This window comes from Hemicordylus capensis, chromosome 2 (assembly GCF_027244095.1).
Source record: "Hemicordylus capensis ecotype Gifberg chromosome 2, rHemCap1.1.pri, whole genome shotgun sequence".
Lineage (NCBI taxonomy): Eukaryota > Metazoa > Chordata > Lepidosauria > Squamata > Cordylidae > Hemicordylus > Hemicordylus capensis.
In genome coordinates this window covers 242,453,054-242,477,880 of record NC_069658.1, presented here as the reverse complement: position 1 = coordinate 242,477,880, position 24,827 = coordinate 242,453,054, and the positions used below count along the sequence as shown (strand labels likewise).

The 24,827-nt window shown below is 48.7% G+C and overlaps 1 protein-coding gene across 1 annotated transcript; it reads right to left on the bottom strand.

Moving 5' to 3' along the window:
- Positions 1-1,721: 1,721 nt before the first annotated feature.
- Positions 1,722-24,279, bottom strand: LOC128347470 (zinc finger protein 345-like). Its single transcript, XM_053302207.1, has 6 exons — positions 23,940-24,279; positions 22,424-22,919; positions 22,071-22,197; positions 17,883-17,965; positions 16,444-16,570; positions 1,722-8,235 (listed from the first exon to the last, which is right to left on the bottom strand). Exons 2-6 carry the CDS (start codon positions 22,817-22,819, stop codon positions 6,722-6,724), a joined length of 2,247 nt encoding a protein of 748 aa, XP_053158182.1. The 5' UTR covers positions 22,820-22,919; positions 23,940-24,279; the 3' UTR covers positions 1,722-6,721.
- Positions 24,280-24,827: the final 548 nt, after the last annotated feature.

Here is a 24,827-nt window from a genome sequence, read left to right as displayed (position 1 = left end):
TGCCCCCAGAGTAAAGAAGGGAGATGGGGAGAGGCTGAGGGAAGGCAGCGAAAGGGCGGAGGACGGGAAGGGCGCCCCTAGCGTGGGAGGGATTTTTCAATTCTGCCAGACTCGTCCTCCTCTCTGCTTCCCGTGTGAGCCTCTTGCAAGTTGTTTTCCGCCCCCACGACTGCCCTGGATTTTCACAGGGAGTGAAAACTGGATTTCCCCCTTTCTGCCCCCCCTGTGCTCCCCCCGGTGTCATTTCCTGCTGGATCCGTCCAAGTGTGAAGCTAAACTCACACAGGCTGGAGTGGAGCAGCAGTGCCTCTCCAGCTGCAGTTAGGCCACCTGGGAGTTGTTCCTCAACCTGGCTGCGGAGCCATCACTACACGGCCGTAGGTAACACAGGAGGACAATGATGGCATTGAAGAAGCAGCCTGGAAGAGACAGGACCGAAGCAGGCAGGCAGGCAGCACCGGGAGGGGGCGGAGGAACAGCCTCCTCCATCTCCTCCCTTTATTATTATTATTATTATTATTATTATTACTATTACATTTATATCCCGCTCTTCCTCCAAGGAGCCCAGAGCGGTATAGTACATACTTGAGTTTCTCTTTCACAACAACCCTGTGAAGTAGGTTAGGCTGAGAGAGAAGTGACTGGCCCAGAGTCACCCAGCTAGTTTCATGGCTGAATGGAGATTTGAACTCGGGTCTCCCCAGTCCTAGTCCAGCACTCTAACCACTACACCAAGCACAAAACAGTTCAGTTAAAGTGGGACAGTTCTAAAAGAACATTGGTGCATGCACAAGTTGTAGGTTGTTGTCAGATGTTATAGAGTGAAGGTGGGGAAATGAGAAAAAGGGAGTAACCCAGGCTCCTCTAGAACAAGAAGTGTATCTGTTTTTCGCCCCGCATTGCCAAAGATGCTCCATGCAGACTTCACTGCTTCAGCTGTATTGTGGAGCATGCACCCACGTAATTTGGAGCTTGGATCTAAGGCCTTTAGGGGATTGCCCCCCTCCCCCCCGCCCATGAAGGCAGGAAGAACAGACCTGGCCCTCAGCGCCCCGCCCCACCCCCCACAACAGGAGATCGGACAGGTTATGTAGACTGCAATCCTGCATGACTGGTGGGCAGGCTGCTGTAGGGCACCCAGTGCAGGGGCAGCAAAGACCAGTGGTGCGACCACCAGCTGCAGGACATTTGGGGGGGCCCAGGGTGGTGGAAGTCCAGACTTCGGACCAAAGAACACCACTACCTGGAAAGGAACACTTTACACTTGAGGACTGTGGGCTTGACTTCACCAAGTCTCAAGACGCCTTTGTGAGTAAAATACGCAGCCATGTGCAGACCAGCTCAGCATCACCCTACTCCCTGCATCAGGCCATTCCCAGGCATGATCTTGGCAGGCCCATCAACGGGGACCCTGAGCAGAGGGCTAGGGCAAAGGAAGAGTGAACTTCCCTGCCAGGAAAGATGTCGCCGGCTGAACTTCTGGTTGGTTCCTTACAGCCCAACACTTAAGACTAAAGGTGATACTTGATGTCGAATATTTTCTATGGCTGAGGATCTCTTACAGCGTCTTGGAGGCATCTTGCCTGAACTGGACCGCAATCTGGCTGCATCTCATAGCCTGGCAAATAGAGGACATCACCAATCCAATCCTAGAAACCACCCAGGACCTGAAAATGTGCTCCTCGCGGCATGCTGAGAAAGAAGCAAGCATTACTACAATGTTTCTGACCGTTTACAAATCTTTTATTTTTTACAATACAGTCTATACATTTATCTTAAGGGTATAGTTCTATATTTTTACCTTGTATCATAAACCCTAATTATTGTTTTCTTTCAAACAAAAGATCTTTGAATTTTGGGGAGAATTAAGATTTCTATTCAACATTCCAAACACAGCTAGGAATGTCCCAGGTCTACATCCACAGGAATGCAGTCACTATTTATTTTATTATTTATTTATTTATTTATTTTATTTATATATCGCCCTTCCAAAAATGGCTCAGGGCAGTTTACAATTAAAACAAACTTGTAAAACAATGAAAAGCTAAAACAAATTAAAAACAATAACACAACAATTAACAATTTTAAAACATTTTAAAACAAGAATTAAACATTGTCCCCAGACCCCAACTCAAGAAGACACATAGAGTTAATATGGATGAAAATGGCCACAACTTTATTAACTATTATACAGGCATGGCAGACTGGAGCACCAGGTGATTAATCACCCTTAGAGAACAGTGCGGGCCAATAGAAGCAGGTCAGAACTCTGAAGTCCTACCCATCACCCTACTGGGCGACACACCCTGGCTCGGGAATGGGCAGGTACACCCCACTCAGTTCCCTCACAGCCAACCCCCCCTTATGTAAGAGAGGATCTGGATACTTCTAGGCATTCGTCCACCCCGGACCGCGCAGCCCAAAGACCACATCCAAAAGAAGTTACTCTTAAGCAGTCGTACTGCAATTAATGGGGCATACACACAATCTCTATGGAACACAATAGGGACCTAGGAAGCTCCCTTAAATCAAGTCAGACCAGTGGTCCAGCTAGCTCAGTGTTGTCTACAAAGACTGGGAGTGACTTCTCCAAGGTTGTAGGCAGGAACCTCTCTCAACCCTATCTTGGAGATGCCAGGGCAGGAACCTAGAACCTAGATGCTCTTCCCAGAGTGGCTCCATCCGCTAAGGAGAATATCTCACAGTGCTCTCACTTCTAGTCTCCCTTTCATATGCAACCAGGGCAGACGTGCTCAGCTAAGGGGACAAGTCATACTTGCTACCACAAGACCAGCTCCCCGGGCTACCTAAGCTGCAGGTTTGTGAGAGAAGGAGGCACACTTTTCAAAAAGGCTGGGAAATCTTTTGATGCAGATTACTGAGTTTTGATGCCCCTCTGCGGAGGCACACTGCCCTGCAGTGAGACCTCAAAATGTGCTTTGTGTTTAGCGTTCCTTAGCACGAGCTGGAGTTTCCTATTGATTTAATATGCAGTTGCTGCGTGAGAAAACGGGTGGGGGGAGAGGGGAGAAGACATTAATTGACATTTGGGATGACTGGTGGGCACTATGTATGCATGTACATGTACACACTCCTGCCTTGTCTTCACTACCTGGACACAGGAGAATGGACCAATGGAAAGCAAGAGGCTTTGCCCCCCTGTACCTGGAAACACTCCATTGGCCAGTAATTTACTTTGTGTTTAGCACTCTGTTAGCACTAGCAGCGGGGAAGTGACTTGCTTAGGGAGCAAGAGGCGGTTAGTTCAAATCCCCGCAGGTGTGTTTCTCAGAATATGGGAAACTCCTATATTGGGCAGCAGCGATATAGGAAGGTGCTGAAAGGCATCATCTCATACTGTGTGGGAGAAGGCAATGATGAATCCCTCCTGGATTCTACCAAAGAAAACCACAGGGCTCTGCGGTTGCCAGGAGTCGACACTGACTTGATGGCATGATCCGGTCCCCCCGCCCTTTAGCACTAGCAGGAGCTTCCCATGGGATGTACATGCAGTTGTTGCTCAAAAACACTGGGAGACACACACACACACACACACACACACACCTACAGCAAAAAAGCCACCAGTCTGGAAAAGGCTAAACTCGGGGTTTCTGTGATCTCAAGACTGCAGTGTTTGGGAGCATTGATTTGTTTTTTAACAACTCTGTAGATGGAGCTTTCCTCGATCTATTTAAGATAAAGTGTTTTCTCTATGGGGGCTGCCATATTCCACTGTAATTAAGAGGACAAGTTAGGCCAGGGATGGGGCCAGGACTCAGGAGCAGAGCATCCGCTTGGCAGGTAGAAGGTCCCAGCTTCAATCTCTGCAGCATCTCCAGGAAGGGCTGGGAGAGACTCCTGTCTGAAACCTCAGAGAGCCACTGCCAGTCTGTGTAGTCAATACTGAGCTAGACGGACCAATGGTCTGACTCGGTAGATGGCAGCTTCCTATTAAGTTCAAGGGGACTACTTTGAGCAATGTTCCTCATGTCAGTTAGCAACCCTCTTCTCTAGGGCCTCTGATTCCCCCCCGACAACTTTGCAATCCTTCTGGTCAAACAATTCATTGGTTGGGCAACCCTTATGGAAACAATTAAAAATACTGCTAAAAACAGTATAAAAAAGAGAAGCCTGGGTGACATCCCCTAAACCTCCTTTCCAACAGAGTCCATCCTCTGTGCTGTAGGCATGCTGATAGCATGTCTTCATATCCTCTTCTCCAGAAACCCTTTAATTGGGTTTTCTGATCATATTCTGCAGTGTCAACAGCTGAGCGCTTATCCCCCTTCTTCATAAGGGTTTTTAAAATTATCCTGCTCATCTTCAAGTAGCATCTAATAAACCTGCAAGTCCAGACCATTGTTTACTGAATTAACTTAGGCATAAGCTTTTCGAAGGCTGTCAACCATTTAGTGACCTGTAAATGAAGTCAATCATTCCTTTTCATAATGTTCTGTATTGGGATTCCAGCCAACAGAGAAAGCCCTGTTGGATGAAGCCAGCTAGTCTCACATGCTCCTTCCCACAGTACCCAATCGGATGAATCTCGGAAGCCCAAAGCAGGGCATGAAGACTGTTGCCCCCTCCCACTACTGATCCCCTGAAACTGGTATTCAGAGGTATACTGCCTCTGAACCTGGAGGTTCCATGTAGCCCTCATGAAGTTGCCACTGATAGCCCAATTTTCCATGCATTTTCTTGATCACTGTTAGAATCATCCTGTTTCAGTGCACCCCACTCCTGCCTGTCTCCCTAAAAGAGAAGCCCATGGGTTTCACTGTGCTTTGGCAGTCATGGAATAAGAAAAAACAGCAGCTTCTGAAGTGGGAAGGTCACAGCACACCCCTTGGTGTTAGTAAATGGTTAAAAGCAATTCTGGCATGTGGCTGACAAAGGCATAAGCCAACCAAACTGCAGTGCTGCAGGGAAAATGCATAACACCTCTCAGGTATTCCTATCTGAAGGCCATTGACTGGAAGGTTTGGAATAAATTAATCAAAAAGTATTTTGATTAATTTATTTTTATCCCAAGAGATCTATCTCAAGAGGAAAGGAACTATGGGGATTCCTAAGACAAGGTGCCTATCATGATCCCCAGAGAAGGGCTGACCCACCCGCTTCCCTAATCTAAGAGTAATCTCTAAAACAAGGCCAGCTTCCCCAGTGGAAAGACTCACCCAAACAGTCACATGGACAGAGCAAGGAAAGGTGACTGGCTGTGGCTTCGCCTGCCCAAAAAGCCTGGCTTGGCAGAACCACCAGTTCTTCACAATCTCACTGTCTCAACAAAGCACAGTTTGGAATTGAAGTCTCAGACTTGGCCATTTGAGCAAAAACACTGGGAGGGAAAGAGGGGTGATCTCCAAGAGGCCAAAGGGTCTTAGCCCTTCATCTCCATGCCGCTTCTGAGATCTCTTTGCAGATTAACGAAAGGTAGATCTCCTGGCTGAGGTCTCAGCCCCAATTCCTTTCTTTGCAGAGTTGGATCTTGCAATGAGGGTCCGTGTGCTCTGCATATGGGCCCCCAGGGGGAGCCACCTATGGTCCTGCCATTTGCCGCCTCTGCCACAGGCCATTTGGCACCACCTACCCCTGGCCTCCTCTTAGCAGGAGCCCAGCGGTTACATCATTATACCATGATGCAGCTGGAACAAGGAAGCCAGCCAGTCACAACAGTGAATGGAGGCCTGCGGTGGGCAACTGGCCAATGGCAGTGCTGATGGGTGAGCAGAGGCCAATAGCGGAGAGTGGGTGGAGACAGTAGTGGAGTAAGCAGTGGCCCACCAAGATATTTAAACACAAGCCACTGCCAATGTTGCTATGCCAGTGCTGCTTTGCCCCTCTTCACCTCCTGTTTCTTTTCAACCCACAAGTGGAGCCAAGCTCCCAGGACCAAAGCACTTCACTACCCCAAACAAACCAGATTTTTTTAAAGGTCCTGATTTTTAACGGTTTTGAGAACTAGAAGAGAGTTTTGCATTCCTTTTTAGGGCACATGAAAAGAGTTCATTCTCAAAAAGGGGAGAGCGGCTGTGGGCCTGAACCAGGGCCTAGGCCCCAGATCTTTTCAGCATCTAGCAATGCCTCTGGTACGACTCCATATTTCCCTCATGAGGCAGTGTAGGGGGAGGTTTCCTCCAAACAACTATTCTGCAGGTCGTCCAAATACGACTCTGAACTCAGGCTGCTAAAGCTGAAACGATTCTTAGAGAATCGGTGTAAGGCCACAAACACCAACACCAAGTATTATGCTGCTACCTTGTGATAGAGAGAGGAGGCCTGCCTTTCTGGGGGATCACACCCTTTACTTTTCTTTTTAAAAAAGAGAGAAGGGATAAGAGGCCAAAAAAACAACTAAAGTGGGTGAACATCAGTAGGTAAAATCGAAGCTATGATCACTTTTTAAGAGAAGACGACTGGATGCGTGCTTCCGTGCTGAACTGGCACCGAAGAGAGAAGTATTGCCCTTTATAAGCTAGGCCCTCCTTTTGTCAGATGCACTCCTCAGAAGCTCAAACCACAAGTAAGATGTAAGCTTTTAAGGCGGACGTGGTTTGGGCTCATTTCCCCAAAGCAGATTAATGTAGCTCTTTTCCAGGAATTCATATACAACATGCAGAGTAGTACTTCAGTGAGGAATAAAGAATTGCATCCAGTCAAAGATCTTCCAACACTTCAAGCATTTATATGGTTTCACCAGCATGAAGCTTCTGATGAGAAATCAGGTTTGTGTAGTATCAGGTTTGTGTAGTTTCTCTCCTGTGTGAATCCTTTGATGTGAAGTGAGATTTGAACTCCGACTGAAGCCTTTTCCACACTCCAAGCATCTATACGGTTTCTCTCCTGTGTGAATCCTTTGGTGTACAGTGACATCTGAACTTTTACTAAAACTCTTCCCACACTCCATGCATCTATATGGTTTCTCCCCTGTATGAATCCTTTGATGTACATTAAGTTGTACACTTTGATTGAAACTCTTTCCACACTGCAAGCATCTATATGGTTTCTCCCCTGTATGAATCCTTTGATGTACATTAAGTTTTACACTTTGACTGAAACTCTTTCCACACTCCAAGCATCTATATGGTTTCTCCCCTGTATGAATCCTTTGGTGTGAAATGAGATGTGCATTTTGACTGAAGCCTTTTCCGCATTCCAAACATCTATATGGTTTCTCTCCTGTGTGAATTCTTTGATGTACAATAAGTTTTGCCCTTTCCCTGAAGCCCTTTCCACACTCCAAGCATGTATATGGTTTCTCTCCTGTGTGAATCCTTTGGTGTGAAGTCAGGCTTGTGCTATAACTGAAGCCTTTTCCACACTCCGAGCATGTATATGGTTTCTCCCCTGTATGTATCCTTTGGTGTGAAGTGAGATAAGCACGTTGACTGAAGCTCTTTCCACACTCCATGCATGTATATGGTTTCTCTCCTGTGTGAATTCTTTGATGTACAATAAGTTTTGCCCTTTCCCTGAAGCCCTTTCCACACACCAAACATTTACATGGTTTCTCCCCTGTGTGAATATGTTGATGTAAAATCAGGCTTGTGCTGGTACTGAAGCACTTTCCACACTCCAAGCATCTATATGGTTTCTCTCTGGTGTGAATCCTTTGATGTACATTAAGTATTACACTTTGACTGAAACTCTTTCCACACTCCAAGCATCTATATGGTTTCTCCCCAGTGTGAACCCTTTGGTGTGAAGTCAAGCTTGTACTGCGACTGAAGCTCTTTCCGCACTCCAAACATCTATATGGTTTCTCCCCTGTGTGAATCCTTTGGTGTGAAATGAGATGTGCATTTTGAGTGAAGCCTTTTCCACATTCCAAACATCTATATGGTTTCTCCCCTGTGTGAATCCTTTGGTGTGATATCAGGCTTGTTCTGTGACTGAAGCTCTTTCCACACTCCAAGCATGTATATGGTTTCTCTCCTGTGTGGATTCTTTGATGTACAATAAGTTTTGCTCTTTGCCTGAAGCCCTTTCCACACTCCAAGCATTTATATGGTTTCTCTTCCGTATGCATTTCCCCCTGAGTCTGAAGGCTGGATTCAGAACTGAAGCGCTTCCTGTTGAAAGCATAAAGAGTTTTCTCTACTGCTTTCTCCTTTCCCCCCTCGATTGTGAGTCTATGCAATTCACCATGCTGAGAAGCGGTAGATCCATTCCTCTTCTTCTGTTTGAATCCTCTGTGGGGCTTTCCCTCATTCTCATTCTCCCAATCATTACCTGCTGGAATGAAGAGAGAAAACTGATCAGGGCTGAGACAGTCAAGGGGCCTCAGATCAACGATTCAGCCTCAGTCACATGTTCTCTTGACGGGAGAACAAGACAACCATACGTCTCTGAATTTATGAGCCCTTGGGTTTTTGGTGCCCTGGGCGCAGTATGATTTGGTATCCCACAATTCAGTAGAGAGAGAAATCAGATATCTAGAAGGAATTTAGTGATTTATTTACTTGATAATCTCAATGAAAACTATAATGAGAAGATCAAGCAGCTTAGAATGAACTCTTACTTCCAATGAACTCATTGAAAGTGCCGACTCAGTGAGGCGGCCGCTGTGGAAAAAACCAATGACATTCTAGGGAGCATTAGGAATGGGATTGAAAATAAAAATGCTAATATAATCATGCCCATGTACAAATCTATGGTATGGTCACATCTGGAGTACTGCACACTGTTTTGGCCACCGTATCTTAAGGAGGATATTGTAGAGCTGGACAAGGTGCAGAAGTGGGCAACCAAGATGATCAGGGGCCTGGAGCACCTTCCTTATGAGGCTAGGCTATAGCGTCTGCGGCTCTTTACCTTAGAAAAGAGGTGACGAAGGGGAGACATGATCGAGGTGTATAACATTATGCATGGAGTGGAGAGGGTGGACAGAGTGAAATTTTTCTCCCTCATGAAACGCCATGAAACAGAAGGTCATGAAATTTAGGACCAACAAGAAGAGTTGCATAATTGATCTATGGAATTCCTTGCCATGGGACTTAATGATGTCCACCAGCTTGAATAGCTGTAAAAGGGGCATAGACAAATTCATGGTGGACAGGTCTGTCAATGGCTACTAGTCTGGTGGCTGAGGGCCACTTCCAGCCTCAGAGGCACAATGTCTCTCAGTACCAGTTGCAGGGGAGCAACCGCAGGAGAGAGGGTGTGCCCTCACCTCTTGCTTGTGGGCTCCCCAGAGAGGCATCTGGTGGGCAACTGTGTGAAACAGGATGCTGGACTAGATGGGCCTTAGGCCTGATCCAGCAGGGCTGTTCTTATGTTCTTAACTGAAATGAACACTGCAGAGAGACACAGAGCTGTGATAATAGGCGACTTCAATTACCCACACATAGACTGGGTCAATTCACATGCACATAATGACAAAGAGGCCACTAAATAACTGTGCCTTGAAACAGCTGGTCATGGGACCAACCAGGGAGAAGTTGTCCTTGGACTTTATCCTGAGTGGTGCTCAGGACCTGGGGCGAGACATCAGTCTCATGGAACCATAAGGGAACAGTGACCGTAGTGTGCTCAAATTCAGCGTATATGAGAGCAGAGAACTGCCAAGGAAATCTAACACGGATACTATGGACTTCAGAAGAACAACCATCTCTAAAAGGAGGAGTTTGGTGAAAAGAAAGCTGAGAGGGGAAATCAGGAGGACCAATTTGCTCCAGGATGCATGGAATTGATTTAAAACACCTCCCCACTTGCCACTAGGGTATACACTGCTGGGGGTGGGTGGTGGGTGGGCTGCAGCTGGGCCAAGCAAAGCCTTCTGCTGGGGACCTGTTCTGCACCAAGCACATGCCCATGGCTGAAGAAATGGTGGGTTTGGGGTTGTGTGTGCCAGTATCCCCCACCAAAGAATCAGTGAAGACCACTGATTTAGCCAAAAGTATCAAGGGGAACAATGAAAACTTCTTTAAATATGTCAGACTCAGGAAACCTGCCAGGAAGATGGTTGGACCTTTATATGACAAAGGACAGAAAGGGATGATTAAGGAGGATATGGAGATTGCAGAGAACCTGAATGAGTTCCTTGCATCTGTCTTCATGGAAGAGGATAATGAGCATTTACCCACACATGAACTGAGCTTCTCACACCTGGAGGCTGAAGAACTGAGTCACACAGAGGTGACGAGGTGACGTTCTAAACTGTCTTGAAACATTAAAAGTTAACAAATCACCAGGGTCAGATGGCATCCACCCAAGAGTTCTTGAAGAACTCAAATATCAAATTGCTGATATTCTGGCAAAACTATGTAACTTATCTTTACAGTCAGGCTCTGTACCAGAGCACTGGAAAGTAGCCAACATAACAACAATTTTCAAAAAGGGATCGGTGGCGGGGGCCCAGGAAATTACAGGCCAGCTAGCTTAACATCTGTTCTAGGCAAATTGATGGAAAGCACACTTAAGGATAAAACTGTTAAACTTATAAAAGAACAGGCCCTGCTCAAGAGGAACCACCATGGCTTCTGCGATAATCAATCTTGCCTCACCAACCCTTTGGAGTTTTCTTTGAATGTCAGTAGGCATATATGTACAGAGATTATCCAGGTGACATAGTATACTTGGACTTCCAAAAAGCTTTATCAAGTTCCTCATCAAAATCTCTTGATAAAACTTAGCAGTCATGGATTAAGGGGACAGGTTCATGTGTGGATTGGTAACTGGAAGGACAGGAAACAGAGGACAGGAATAAATGGACATAAATAAGAAGTGAGGTCCACCAGCGATCTGTATTGGGACCTGTTCCCTTTAATTTATTCATAAATGATGTAGATGTTGGGGTAAACAGCAAAGTGGCTATATTTGCAGAGGACACTAAACTATTTAGGGTAGTGAAATACAATATATCACATCACATATATGCTTATCACATAAACGCTAATGAGGCCTGAGCTGTTGGTGACTGACTAGGAAAGGGATCTTTTCTGGTGGGCAACTCAGAAGGTGAGGAGAGGAGAGCTGGTCTTGTGGTAGCAAGCATGACTTGTCCCCATAGCTAAGCAGGGTCTGCCCTGGATGCATATGAATGGGAGACTTGATGTGTGAGCACTTGAAGGTATTCCCCTCAGGGGATGAAGCTGCTCTGGGAAGAGCAGAAGGTTTCAAGTTCCCTCCCTGGCTTCTCCAAGATAGGGCTGAGAGAGATTCCTGCCTGCAACCTTGGAGAAGCCACTGCCAGTCTGTGAAGACAATACTGAGCTAGATAGACCAATGGTCTGACTCAGTATATGGCAGTTTCCTATGTTCCAACTCCTTAAAAGTTTTGACTCAGGGTTCAGCAGCTGTAAAAAAGGCAAACCCCATTGATCGAGATCATTAGGAAAGGGATTGAAAATAAAACTCTTAATTTCATAATGTCCTTATACAAATCTATGGCGTGGCTACATGGTGTACAGGTCTGGTCACCATATCTCAAAAGAAACAGGATAGAACTGGAAAAGGTATAGAAGATGACAACCAAGATGATCAAGAGCCTAGAAGACCTTCTTTATGAGGCAAGACTACAACATTTGGGGCTTTTTAGTTCAAGAGCTCTATCATGTCTCCCCTCAATTGCCTTTTTTCTTTAAAAGGCAATTGATGGGAGACATGATAGAGCTCTAGAATTATGCATGGTGTGAACAGAGTGGAGAAAGAGAAATGCTTCTCCCTCTCTAACAATACTAGAACGAGGGGTCATCACATGAAACTGATTGCCAGGAAATTTAAGACCAACAAAAGGAAGCACTTTTTCACACGGCTCATCATTAACCAGTGGAATGATCTACCATGAGATGTGATGATGGCTACCACCCTGTATGGCTTTAAAAGGGACTAAGGTCCTACTACGGGTGCCACAAACTCATTTTGTGGCAACTTGGGACCGGGCCTTTTCTGTGGCTGCCCCAGGGCTTTGGAACGCACTCCCTGCTGAAATAAGAGCATCTCCTTCTCTGTTTGCTTTTAGGAGGACCCTGAAGACACACTTGTTTTCCCAGGCCTTCAGTTGAGATTGTATTTTAAAAATTTTAATGAGTTTTTAACATGTTTTTATCTATAATTTTTATCTTTTTTTGAATTTTAAATGTGTTATTTTGTACTAGTAACTTTTAAGCCCGTTACACTAATGGGCGCTAGTAGACCTTTGGGGCCAGCTAACTTTCTCTCTTCTTCCGGTGGGCCCAAGTGCGTTTGCCGCCGCCATCGGGCCCGATCTCGCCGCCGCCGCCACGGAGCTAGCCAAACATGAAACATCAAAATTCAGGGTTGTTTCATAAATGAACCCCATTTTCCAACTAATGCTGAAATCCTGCACATTTATTTGTGAGTAAGTATCCTCGAATCCAGTGGGACTTACTTCCGAGTAATCACGCATAAGATCGGCCTGCATGTCAGAGGTAGCTCTATTCCCCCATCCCTACTTCCAGCCTCCTCCTTGGTGATGCACTTCAATAGAAATCAGAGGATCTGGCCCATTTTATGTGTGCGTTGGTTTGAAAAACTGCGTTGCATTGAGAAGGTGGGGGAGGACAATTGCCTTTCCTGCAGTCTGCCTGCCTGCCTGCCACTCATCCCGTGCTAAAAGCAAATGCAATTTTGTATGGCGCTTCGCTACTCAAGTTCAAACGGCGCGAAGAGGCATCTCTGGATTTGGGGGGATTTTTCAAAAGAGTCTCCTTTTCATTAGATTTTGTTCCTAAGCTCCTCTGAGTCGCGCGATCCCTTTTGAAACACAGACATAACACTGAATTTCACAAAATTATTAGTTTCCCCTAACTTGCCCGTAGGGTCAGGAAACATGAAATTAACATATCCTCAGCCAGTTTGTAAGACACTACACTGTCTGGGGCGTCGCTGATAGATCTGGTGTGGGTGGGCTGGCTGGGGAGTAAACTACATATCGGAGGGTGTTCCTCGAGGTCCCTACAACCTCTAAGATCATTTCTGGCATAGATCATGCAGTCGGGACAGGTTTAGAGAGATTGTAACACGGCAACATGTGACCCCACCCTGAACAACGCAGCGCTGAGCCTTGCAGATTTCCCGTACGGTTGAATGACTCCAAGTAAATGGGTCTTTATAGCTCAGCATAGCATGTAGTTGTCACTTTCAACACCTCAATTACCTTCCGTACCTCCGCTCTGTTAAAGGTTCTGCTCTGCAAGTGCCGGCCGCCATGTTGGGCGGGTGGAGGAGAAGGGCCGAGGAGAAGCGTCCGCTGCAGACATTGGGCCCGGTCGGCCTGCTGCCGCCGCGGAGCCCGATGTTGGCCGCCAGCCTGCCGCCTCTTCCGGCTTTCTTCAGCCCGCTTCCCTCGGGCTCCGGCTCCCCCCTCCCCCGCCCTCCCCCACCGCCATTTTAAATCTGCGCTCCGGGGCCGCCCGCCCACCCGCCTATAGACTGGCAGCCCTTGTCATTGGCAGCCCTTGCTTCCTCCGGTTTCCCGGCTGGGCCCACCGCCCCCTTTGGCCGAGGCGGTGGCTCTGCCGCCGCCTCGGCCAGCTTCCCCCGCCACCTCCTCCCGGCGAGCTGCCGCCTCACCCGGCCCGGCTTCCTCCACCGCCTCCGCCTTCTTCGGCGGCGGCCGCCTCTCCTGGGCCTGCCGCTGCTCCTTCCCCCGCCCGGCGTCGGCCGCTTCTCCTCGGCCCGCCACTTCCCCTCCACCCGCCCAACATGGCGGCCAGGGTAGAGCTGGGCCGGGCGGGCCGCCCAGCCGGGCTGGCGGCGGCAAGAAGAAAATGGCGCCGCCGCTGCTGTCCCTCGCCACCGCCTCTCCTATCCCTGCGGCTGGGCTGGACCTGCCGCTTCCGCCTCTGCCCTCCGCGGTCCCGCTTCTCCTCCACCCGGACGGGAGCCAACATGGCCACCTCGTGCCTGCGGCCGTATCTTTCTTTCATGCCCAGAACGGCCGAGAAAGACACGGGCGCAGAGACACGGGGGCACACCTAACCATTTTATTATAGAAGATGTTTTAATTCTGTACACCGCCTAGAGATGTTTATACTAGGCAGTACACTAAATAAATAAATAAATAAATAAATAAATAAATAAGGCAAATTCATGGAAGACAAGTCTATCAATGTCTACAAGCAATGGCTATAGGCTGCCACCTTCAGCCTCAAAGGTAAGATGCCTCCAAAAACCAATAGCAAGGGAGCAACAGCAGGAGAGAGTACAGGCCCTCACCTCTTGCCTGGCAGGCTTCCCAGAGGCATCTACTCTTTACTAACCAACGTCAGAGTCCTGGGACCCCTTTCGCCAAAACAATGGTAAACACTGCCAGCCAACCAGCTCTTATTGAGTAGTTGGCTCCAAGCCAAGGAAAAGGTCTGCCACGGATGAATGCTGGTGACTAGCTTAGTTAGTCTTAGAAAAAGACCTACTCAGGAGGTGGTGTCCTTCATCTGTGTGAAGCTAATAGAAAGATCCTGGATGCAAGAAGATCACTCCATCCCTTGCCTTCTACGGACTCTCTCTGTGCCATGCAGCACCCATTTAAAACTCCTTCTCTCCTTTCCTCATCACCCTTCGTGTGTAACAAAGCCTCCCTTGTGTCTGTCTTCCCTTGTGCTTTCTCTGTCCGCCCACCACTAGTGTTTGCTCCACCACTATGGAATAAATATATTCATCCACTGAAAAAGCGGCTGCAGTTCATTCAGAAAGCCCCACATCTGCCTACCTCACTGCTTTTCCTCCAACCATTCACTACTTTGCCCTCCCTTCAGAATTGCCTATTCTAGGAATCCCCTTTCTTGCCATTGCTACGATTTTCAGATGAGAGGAGACATAACAGAAGTCTATAAAATCATGCATGGCGTGGAGAAAACTGATATGAATCTTTCTCCCTCCATCATAACACTAGAACTAGGGGTCACCACATGAAAATCATTGCCAAAAAAATTAGGACCAACAAAAGAAAGGACTTTTTCACACAACACATAATCACCTTGTGCAATTATCTGCAACAAGATGTGGTGACAGCCAACAACCTGAATGGCTTTAAGAGTGGTTTGGACAAATTCATGAAGGACAAGTCTTTCAACAGCTACTAGTCTGAGGGCTATAAGCCACTTCCAGCCTCAGAGGCAAGATGCCTCTGAATACCAGTTGCAGGGGAGTAACAGCAGGAGAGAGGACATGCCCTTGCCTCTTGCCTGTGAGCTTCTCAGAGGCATCTGGTGGGCCACTGTGTGAAACAGGACGCTGGACTAGATAGCCCTTGGGCCTGATCCAGCAGAGCTGTCCTTATGTTCTTAAAGGGTTTTCAATACATTCCAATTATACTCATTGAATGTATTGCTTTCTTTTGCAAATTCACCATGTGTATGTTTATTTTCCACATTTCCTCTTAATGTGTAATTTCTCATTCTCTTTTTAACACAGGTATGGAGAATTGTGTGGATGCTGGAAGGGATTTAACATAATTCTTTCCTCATAGCCAGATTATTATTGGAGACTTTGAGCCTGAAGCTCTGTTGGGGATCAGTCAATGGGTGTGAACAAGTTGGAACTTAATCCAGACCAGAGAGACTTTTTTGGACATCTGAGAAGGAGATATACTGTACACACAATTGACATGCACAAAATTAGTTCACAGTCTTGATTCAGGTGCAAGGCCCAAATGGGGACCCTTCTCTGATGGCGGCAATTCATAGGACTTGGCTTGCTATTTACTGCTCAGAGTGAGTCCCGTTACATCAGGGATTCTCAAACTTGGGTCCTCAGGTGTTATTGGACTTCAACTCCCATAATCCCCAGCCTCAGTGGCCTTTGGTTGGGGATTATGGGAGTTGAAGTCCAATAACACCTGAGGACCCAAGTTTGAGAATCACTGCGTTACATAGTTGAGTTGAGGGAACTTCTCCGAGGACCAATCTCTGCATGCATCCCAGATCTCCCTCTCTTCACTGAGATCTCCCTCCCTCCAGACTCTCAGGCTCCTTAGGGGAGGGGCAGAGCACCTGCAGAAGGTCTCCATTTCAGTCTCTGTCAGCATCTCCAGGTAGGACTGGGGAAAATCCTCATCTGAAACCCTGCAGAGCTGCTGCCAGTCAGTGCAGAGAACCATGAATGAGATGGACCCATGCTCTGAACCCAAATAAAGCAGCTTCATATCTTCAGAGTCTGACAGATGAAGTCTCCTTGGGGTTCTGATTTATTTCATGTATTTATATCCCACCTTCACACCACTGTGTGCCTCCTGTGAGGAAGGTTAGCCTGAGAGATTATTGGCTCAGAGTCACCCAACAAGCTTCATCATGGAGGAGTATTTGATCCCAGATCTTCAAGACCTTTAACCTTCTGACTACTATAGCACACTGGTTCTCTGGCCCACATGTGGACTGAACCCAGTTATCTGCACCTTGCTCTCACCAACTTCAGCAAACCAGACACATCTCTCTTTCCCTCTTCCAGTCTCTCCCTTCAGCAAAAAAGAGGGAGCCTTACCCAGAGAGGACACAGTCTCATAATTCTCCTCCGTGACTGCCCTGTGCAGGGCTCTTTGGTCTGGATCCAGCAGAGCCCACTCCTCCTCCGTGAAATACACAGCCACCTCCTCAAAGGTCACCGGACCCTGGAAGTAGAAGAAGAGGAAGAAGAAAGCATTTTCTTCCTCACAGGACACATAAGGCCCCTTTCTCTTCCCAGCACAATCCAAATGGGCCGTTAACATAAGCTTGGAGGAGAAGGGCAGGAATGATTCCCTTGCAAGGTCATTAATTCTATTTATAGACTACTTTTCACAAAAATCTTCAAAGGGGTTTACACAGCAAATAAACAGAAATGGAGGGGGGAGGTGCTCTGTCTCAAAGGTGCTCCAATTGTGACACAAGAGAGAGAGAGATTGAGACACCAACACTTGCCACTGGTAAACACACGATCCTGTGATGAAGAGGAAAATTGCTGACCTCCTGCTACATATCTGACTGTCAACCCTTTCGAAGGCTCTTCCTTGCCCAGATTAAAGATTAAAGCCTTCACAATTGGCCTTCACAGTCATACCAGCTGGCAGTTCTGACAGATGCCAAAGGAAAGAGAGATGCTTTCACACCCAGGGGGAGTAGCAGCTCTTCTGTAAGGGCAAGAGGGGTGGCGCCCCCCTCCCCCAATCCAGTAAAAACACACATACACACTCACTTCTCTCGCTCAGCTGGTGGCCTCCTTGTTTCCCTCCCTCCCTGCTCTGGCTCTAGGGTAGTCGGTGTCTCTATTGCCCACACTGTACTGCTCAGTGCCTGCACAGTCCAAGGAGTCTGCATTCTGAAGGCAGTCAGGGTATGCTTAAATTTTTTGCTAAAGTGGGCGGCGCCGTCACCGCTCAGCAGATAAGAGTAGACTTGAGTTCCAACTTGTCTACACATGCGCTTCAATTCTGGGCGGGGAAAAGCGGCCTTTCTTTCCCCCAGTAGTCTAGGAGAGCTATGGCTCTTCTAGGAGTTGCATGCGTACACACACCTGTAGCCTGAAGTGATAGTTGCCTTGAGAACCACCAACAGCATTTATGGGAGAAGAGCTGGTCTTGTGGTAGCAAGCATAAATTGTTCCCTTTGCTGAGCAGGGTCCACCCTTGTTTGCATTTGAATGGGAGACATGTGAGCACTGTAAGATATTCCCTTTGGGGGATGGGGCTACTTGGGGAAAAGCAGCACCTGCATACTTGCATGCAGAAGGTTGCAGGTTCTGCTCCCTGGCATCTCCAAGGCAGAGCTGAGAGGCACTGGCTCCACCTCCAGCCATGTCTACACTGGCTCCACCCATTACCTGCTCTGCCTAGTGCCCACCCAGTCCCAGGAGCCACCAGCCGCCACTGCCAGGGGGATGTGGGGCAGACAAAGGTGATTTGTTCATTCCCTCTCCTCCTCCTCCCCCAGTGACCCCTCCCCTACCTGATCTGGTTGCACTGAAGCCTCTTCTGCTCCACCAGCAAGAAGAGATGGCCGAGAAGCCAATGGAAGAGTCCGTCCAGTACCTGCGGATCACACAAGAGTGACGGAAAGATGTTGGTGCAAGAAATATAGAATCAAGTATAGTTACAAAGAAATCTTCATGTTGGCTTAGTGCACAAATCAAAAGATGGATTCCGATGGCTATGTCAGTTTTTGAGTTGAAAACCGCCATAACTCAACATATTTTTAAACTGTGGGAGAGGCTGGAGAAAAAAGTGCCCCTCCTCCCCGCAACACACCCAACCAAAGCAAATTATCAAGGGAGCATGAAAGACCCCCTGATAACTTGGCAAAGAGACACCTTTTAACGTGCTGAGTCTCTTTATTTAGCAGGGGGAGAGCAACTGGCCCTATCCACCCCCAGCACAGGACCTCCAGTGACTGTTGCGGGTGTCTATCTTAAGTTTCTTTTTAGATTGTGAGCCCTTTGGGGACAAGGAGCCATCATATTTATTTGTTATTTCTCTGTGTAAATCGCCCTGAGCCATTTTTGGAAGGGTGGTATAGAAATTGAATGAATGAATGAATGAATGAATGAAAGCAGAGCTAGGAATTCAGGTGGCCTCCCTCCATCATGTACATCTGGCAAAAAAAAAAAAAAAAAGGATGAGAGATGAAAGGAGAAAGAGAGCAGAGAAAGTCCTGAGAGGATTCTTGTATGGGATGTTCCCTCTCTGGGTGATTTTCTTCAAGCAAAGATGGGTAATTCCAGCTCACTTCCAGGCCTTTCCCTTCCAGAAAAGGCAGGCAAATGTCTTTTCTCGGGTGGGAGGTCACACAATGGCACAACCTTGCCTCTCATCTGCCCAAACCAGTCCTTCACTTTGGGGACACCCCTGGTCTCAGCGTCCCCTTGAGCTCCATTGAGGGCAGCACTATAGGAAACTCAGACAGACATGATAACATCTTTTGATGGAGGCACAGAAGTGCATGTTGGTTGGGGAGGGAGCATGCTAAAAGGGTCTTTCCTGCACACCAAATCCTCCAACTTGGGTGGCGGGGCAGGGATCTACAGGCAGAGCAGCCTCCACACTCATCTGCCCAAATAATTTCTTGCCTCCGCACACTCTCCCGCTCTCATTCTTTTCTTGAACTCTGTTGAGTGCAGCATTATAGAAAATCAGAACAGACATCAGAAAGAAATATTGAGGGGACATACAAGTGCATATTTGGGGGAGCCTGTCCAATGCGCCTCTCCTTCAAGTAACCCCAGGGGTCCCGCAGCAAGAGAGGAGATGGGAACATTTGCCTGCCCCATTGCCCACCCTTGGCTGTCATTGGGAAGGAGAGGTTGAAGGGAACATAGGAAGCTGCCATATACTGAGTCAGACCATTGGTCTATCTAGCTCACTATTGTCTTCACAGACTGGCAGCGGCTTCTCCAAGGTTGCAGGCAGGAATCTCTCTCAGCCCTATCTTGGAGATGCTGCCAGGGAGGGAACTTGAAACCTTCTGCTCTTCCCAAAGCGGCTTCATTTCCTGAGGGGAATATCTTGCAGTGCTCACACATCAAGTCTTCCATTCATAAGCAACCAGGGCAGACCCTGATTAGCTATGGGGACAAGTCATGCTTGCTACCAAGGAAAGGTGGCAGCCTAGAGATTTGACAATTTCCAATAATTGCTCATCCTTTATAAACAACATTTTCTGTTTGGGTGCAAGTTTATATTTAAGCTCCATACAAGAAAAGGTTTCTCCCCACAGTCTCTGCAGGTACAGGTTCAGATGTATAAGTCTTGAAACAGAATTTTTTTTAAAAAAATAAATCCTTTTTGCAAGATGCTAGAAGGCATCCGCCTCCTCCTCAGAGAAACATCAAAGCATCCCATGTATCTTGAGGATATATGAGCAAGAAGGCAAGCAAATGTCTTTTTTGGGGTGGGAGGTCACCCAATGGCAAAACCTTGCCTCTCATCTGCCCAAACCAGGCCTCCCGTCTGGGGACACGCTTGACCTCAGCCTCTGCATGAGCTCCATTGAGTGCAGCACTGTAGAAAACCCAGACAGAAACGAGAAAACACACTGATGGAAGCACAAAAGTGCCTTTCGGTGGGATGCGAAAAGCGTCTTTCATGTGGGACAAATCCTTCAACTCCGGGGGGCAGGGATCCACACAGCAGAGAGCCCTTCTCTAAGTTGTACCTATAGCTAATACCGAGAGCACGAGCAGAAGCACCATGGTGATTGGGCAGTGAGGATTCCATATGCAAATAGGGAGGCAGAGCCTGTGGCACCATGGTGATTGGGCAGTGAGGATTCCATATGCAAATAGGGAGGCAGAGCCTGTGGCACCATGGTGATTGGGCAGTGGGGATTCCACATGCTGATAGGGAGGTGGAGCCTTTGATGGTTAAGGACAGTTGGAATGCAACCGTTACTGGTCGGAAGATGTTCTTGATTGTAGAGGAGAAGAATCTATCTATCTATATATATGTATAAAATGATAGTGGGCAGGGGTCTGTGAAGAGAGGGGTCATGAGGGAGGAAAGAGCCCCTTCAGGAGAAGGAGGTTGTCGTTGTGTGAATTAGAATGAGGAAACAAGATGGACAAGATCTGTTTACACAGGAAGGGAGAGAGAGAGAGAGTGATTGAGAGAGAAGGAAGTGTGAGGAACAGGCCCAAGTCTGTCAGCAGCCTGAGTGGAAGGAGAGGCCATGGCAGCGCGTATTGGCAGCAAGGAAGGGCCCAGTCAACCACTGCTGCTGTTTGGTGTTACTGAGGCCATTGGTGGAGGCAGGCAGGCAGGCAAGGGTCAGGCCCGGGATTGTCAGTGGCTTGAGGGGAACGAGCAGCCATGGCGGAGGCGGCAGTGAGGAAGGGCCCGGTCAACTGCTGCTGCTGCTCCTGTGGGGAGGAGCAGGAGCAGGGCTCGGGTGAGAAGGTCTCTGGGGATAGGGTGCTGCAGCCTGGCCATTAGGTGCCAGCAACGCTGCAGCCACAACCAAGAGGGGTGAAGGGGATGAAAGTAACTGGATGGAGGAGGAGCAGCCGGAGTGCAGCTCAAGTGAGGGGGGCTGTGGCAGGGGGTAAGGGGAGCAATCAAGTACTAGCATGTAGATGCTCTGGATGGGTTAAGCGAGTGTGTGTGTGTGTGTGTGTATATATATATATATATATAATACGCTAAGGATGTACGTGGCAAGCCCCTCCCACACCGTGATTTACCAATTGGAGGTTACAAATCAGAAGCAGCTGTTGGGCAGTGGAGATTCCATATTTAGATAGGGAAGAGGAGCAGGGAGGGGGCAAGCGAGTGAGTGGGCAGTGGGGAGGGGGCAAGCGAGTGAGCGGGTGGGAGGGGTGAGTGAGTGAGTGAGTGAGTGGGAGGGGGCCAGTGAGTGAGTGGGCAGGCAGGGAGGGATGGGTGGGTCAGTGGTGATGGGGAGATCGAGTGGCAGGGAGGGGATGAGCAAGTGAGCGGGTGGTGGGGAGGGTGCGAATGAGTGAGCGAGCGAGCGGCGGGGAGGGGGCAAACGCACGGCGGGGGGCTGAGCGAGTGGAAGCGAGCGGGCGAGTGCATGAGCAAGCAGCAGGGGGGAGTGAATGACTGAGCAGCGGGGAAGGGGCGGCTGAGAGTGGGAGGCTAACACTGAGCAGTCAAGGAGGGGGAAGAGGAATAGGATGGAGGAGGAAGAGGAGGAGTGCAGCTCAGGTGAAGGTGGAGTGATCTCTGAGGTGAGGGTGTGTGTGGCAAGGGATGAAGGGAGCAATCAAGTACCAGCACGCAGAAGCTATGTGCGGGTTACGTTAGTATATATAGTGGGTGGGGGGAAGCTGAGATTGGGTGACTGATACTGAGCAATCAAGCAGGGGGGGCAAGGAAAGCAATGAAGTCCTAGTACACAGATGCTCTGAGCGGGTTGAGATAGTAATGATTAATTCTTGATACACATTCTCTATTTTTGTACAAGGTTATATTTAAACTCCATGCAAGAAAAGGTGTCTCCCCACAGTCTCTGCAAGTACAAGTTTGGATGTTTAAATCCTGAAACAAAATATTTTCTAAAACCTTTTTGCAAGAGGCTAGAAGGCAGCAGCCTCCTGAAAGAAACATCAAAGCATCCCATGTATTTCGAGGATATTTGAGCAAGAGGGAGACCAAGAAGATGTCCGACATCACTCCTTACCCAGCGAGTTGGCAGCTCTGCCAACTTCCTGTGAGGTCCACCTGGACAGTGGCCTCTGCTTGGCATCCAATGGAGCCCTGTCTGCCTTGGAGAAATCAGGAGCTGCTTCTGACAACGGTCCTGGAATCTGAAAGAGACAGAAGAAGAGATCCCAGACAGGGACCAGGGAGGGGTAGGGATCAGAATGGGAATGATGCAGAACAAGGCCTGAGAAGGGGTTGGGTGTGTGTGGGGGATGTTATCTCCTTGGGCAATTCTCCAGTTGCCTTCTTGGGCAACTAGTGGCTTATTCCAGTATCTCCTGGCTCACATTCCAGGCCCATTGCTAGACCCAGGACGAACCACTCTCTCACCAGTTGCTCTTCCTGCTTCTCCTCCTCTGTCTGGCTCAGGAGGAAACCTTCGGCCAGGGCCACTGCCTGGGAACTGGTCTCTGCTCCACATTCTCTGATCCAGTTCTCCATCTTTGGGGGTAGGATGGTCAGGAATTGCTCCAGGATCACCAAGTCCAGGATCTGATTTTTCGTGTGTCTTTCTGGCATCAGCCACTGACGGCAAAGGTTGTGTAGCTGTTTACACACCTCTCGGGGGCCCATGGCATCGTGGTAGCATAACTGCTTGAAAGGCTGGCATTGTACAGCTGAGCTCAGGTTGCCTTTGCTGAAGATCTTCTGAGAGGTCCTTTCCCAGAATCCACCACCGCTCTCAGCCTGGGTGGCATAGAGGCCAGCAGAATCTTTCGTTTCCATCTTCAATCTGTGACTCCAACAAGATTTAAAGAACTCCTTGTTCTCTCTTGAGGGATGAAGCTTTTTGACATCTAGATTCCACCTCGTGGATCTTTTTCCTCTACAAAAAGGAGAGAAATGCCAGGAGTCAAAGAGAAACTAGCAATCCCCCTGCTAACTGGGCAAAGAGGCACCTTTTACCATGGTCATTCTCTTATTTAGCAGGGGGAGAGTAACTGGCCCTATCCACCCTCAGCACAGTACTTCCAGTGACTGTTGCTAGTGTGTGTCTTATGTTTATTTTTTAGAATGTGAGCCCTTTGAGGACAGGGAGCCATCTTATTTGTTTGTTATTTCTCTTTGTAAACTGCCCTGAGCCATTTTTGGAAGGGCGGTATAGAAATTGAATTAATAATTAATAAATAATAATAATGATTATGATGATGTGTGGGGGAGGAAAGGGTGGGGCACAGGGCAAAGCCTTCAGTCCAGTGCAGCCTTTGGTCAGCAACTCCAAGAACTCTCAAGCCTTCTTCCTCCTCTGGGCTTGCATACAGCCCCCTCACCCTACAGCTGCACTTGTTTACTCTCTTCCTCTCCAACACACCCTGTCCAGACCTCTCTCTCCATTATCCCTCCACTTGAGGAGGGATTGTAGCTCAGTGGTTTCTTTGGCCAAGTCCCAAGTAAATAATCCTGGGCTAGATGGACCAGAGCTTTGACTCAGAAGGCAACTTCTTCAATGTTCTTCAGCTGCCTCTTAAGGCACATGAAAATCGCTTGAAGCAGAACTGAGTCAACCCATGGGAGCTCCTGATTACTGAGAAGGGGGAAGGAACCCCCCAAACTGGGAAATATGGGAGGAGTAAGCAACACGGAGCATCTTCCAATGGGGTGAAAGCAACAAGGGTGGGGAGACCAAGGTTCTCCCCCACCCATCAGCAGCAGTCTTATCAGGCTCCATTATTTTTAGGCAGCTAAGCAACGCCTCGTCTCAGCAGGGGTGAACTCAAACCTGCTCCTCTCAGCTGAGGCCCCCTTTGGTCTCTCCCTTCCTGCTGCTGGGTCTCCCACCCACCCCATTCTTTGCCCACCTGGCATTGCCTACCATCCCTCTCCTCCAAGCCGACAGTGAACTCACCAGACGGCCTTCCTCACCCCGACAAGGGTGGAGAAGACAAAGGGCACACACACACACCCGCCCCCCACCTGCCTCCCCCAGAAGGGGCGCAAGGGCTCCAGTTCCTTCTTCAGCGGGCTTCAGGCAGCAGCTCCGGATTTTAGTCCAGCAGCATTCCCAGCCAGGCCACCCTTGAGCAGATCCCGAAGAAAACTACGGGGGTGGGGGGTGCCCAGAGTACGTCTAGCCTTAAACGCTGCCCCGCTGAAATTCAGACAGAGCAGTGCATTTAGGGACACGTAGTTCCCTGAATGGCTACCACAATGGATGCACTCATTCAACGGACTACATTTCCCAGAATGCATTGTTCTGGAAATGGGGGTACGGGCTTCCCACTTCCAGCTAGGCTAGCCTGGAGGTGGCGCAGAGAGGGGTGAATGGCAATTGCAAAGCAAGAGCCGCGGGAAGGGAATGCCGCTTTGGGCTGGAGGCAGGGGGGCTCCCGGCCAGCTGCGAAGGGCAGATCCTGCTGTCTTCTGCCCCCAGAGTAAAGAAGGGAGATGGGGAGAGGCTGAGGGAGGGCAGGGAAAGGGCGGAGGACGGGAAGGGCGCCGCTAGCGTGGGAGGAATTTCTCCATTCTGCCAGACTCGTCCTCCTCTCTGCTTCCCGTGTGAGCCTCTTGCAAGTTGTTTTCCGCCCCCACGACCGCCCTGGATTTTCACAGGGAGTGAAAACTGGATTTCCCCCTTTCTGCCCCCCCTGTGCCCCCCCCCGGTGTCATTTCCTGCTGGATCCGTCCAAGTGTGAAGCTAAACTCACACAGGCTGGAGTGGAGCAGCAGTGCTTCTCCAGCTGCAGGTCGGCCACCTGGGAGTTGTTCCTCAGCCTGGCTGCGGAGCCGTCACTAC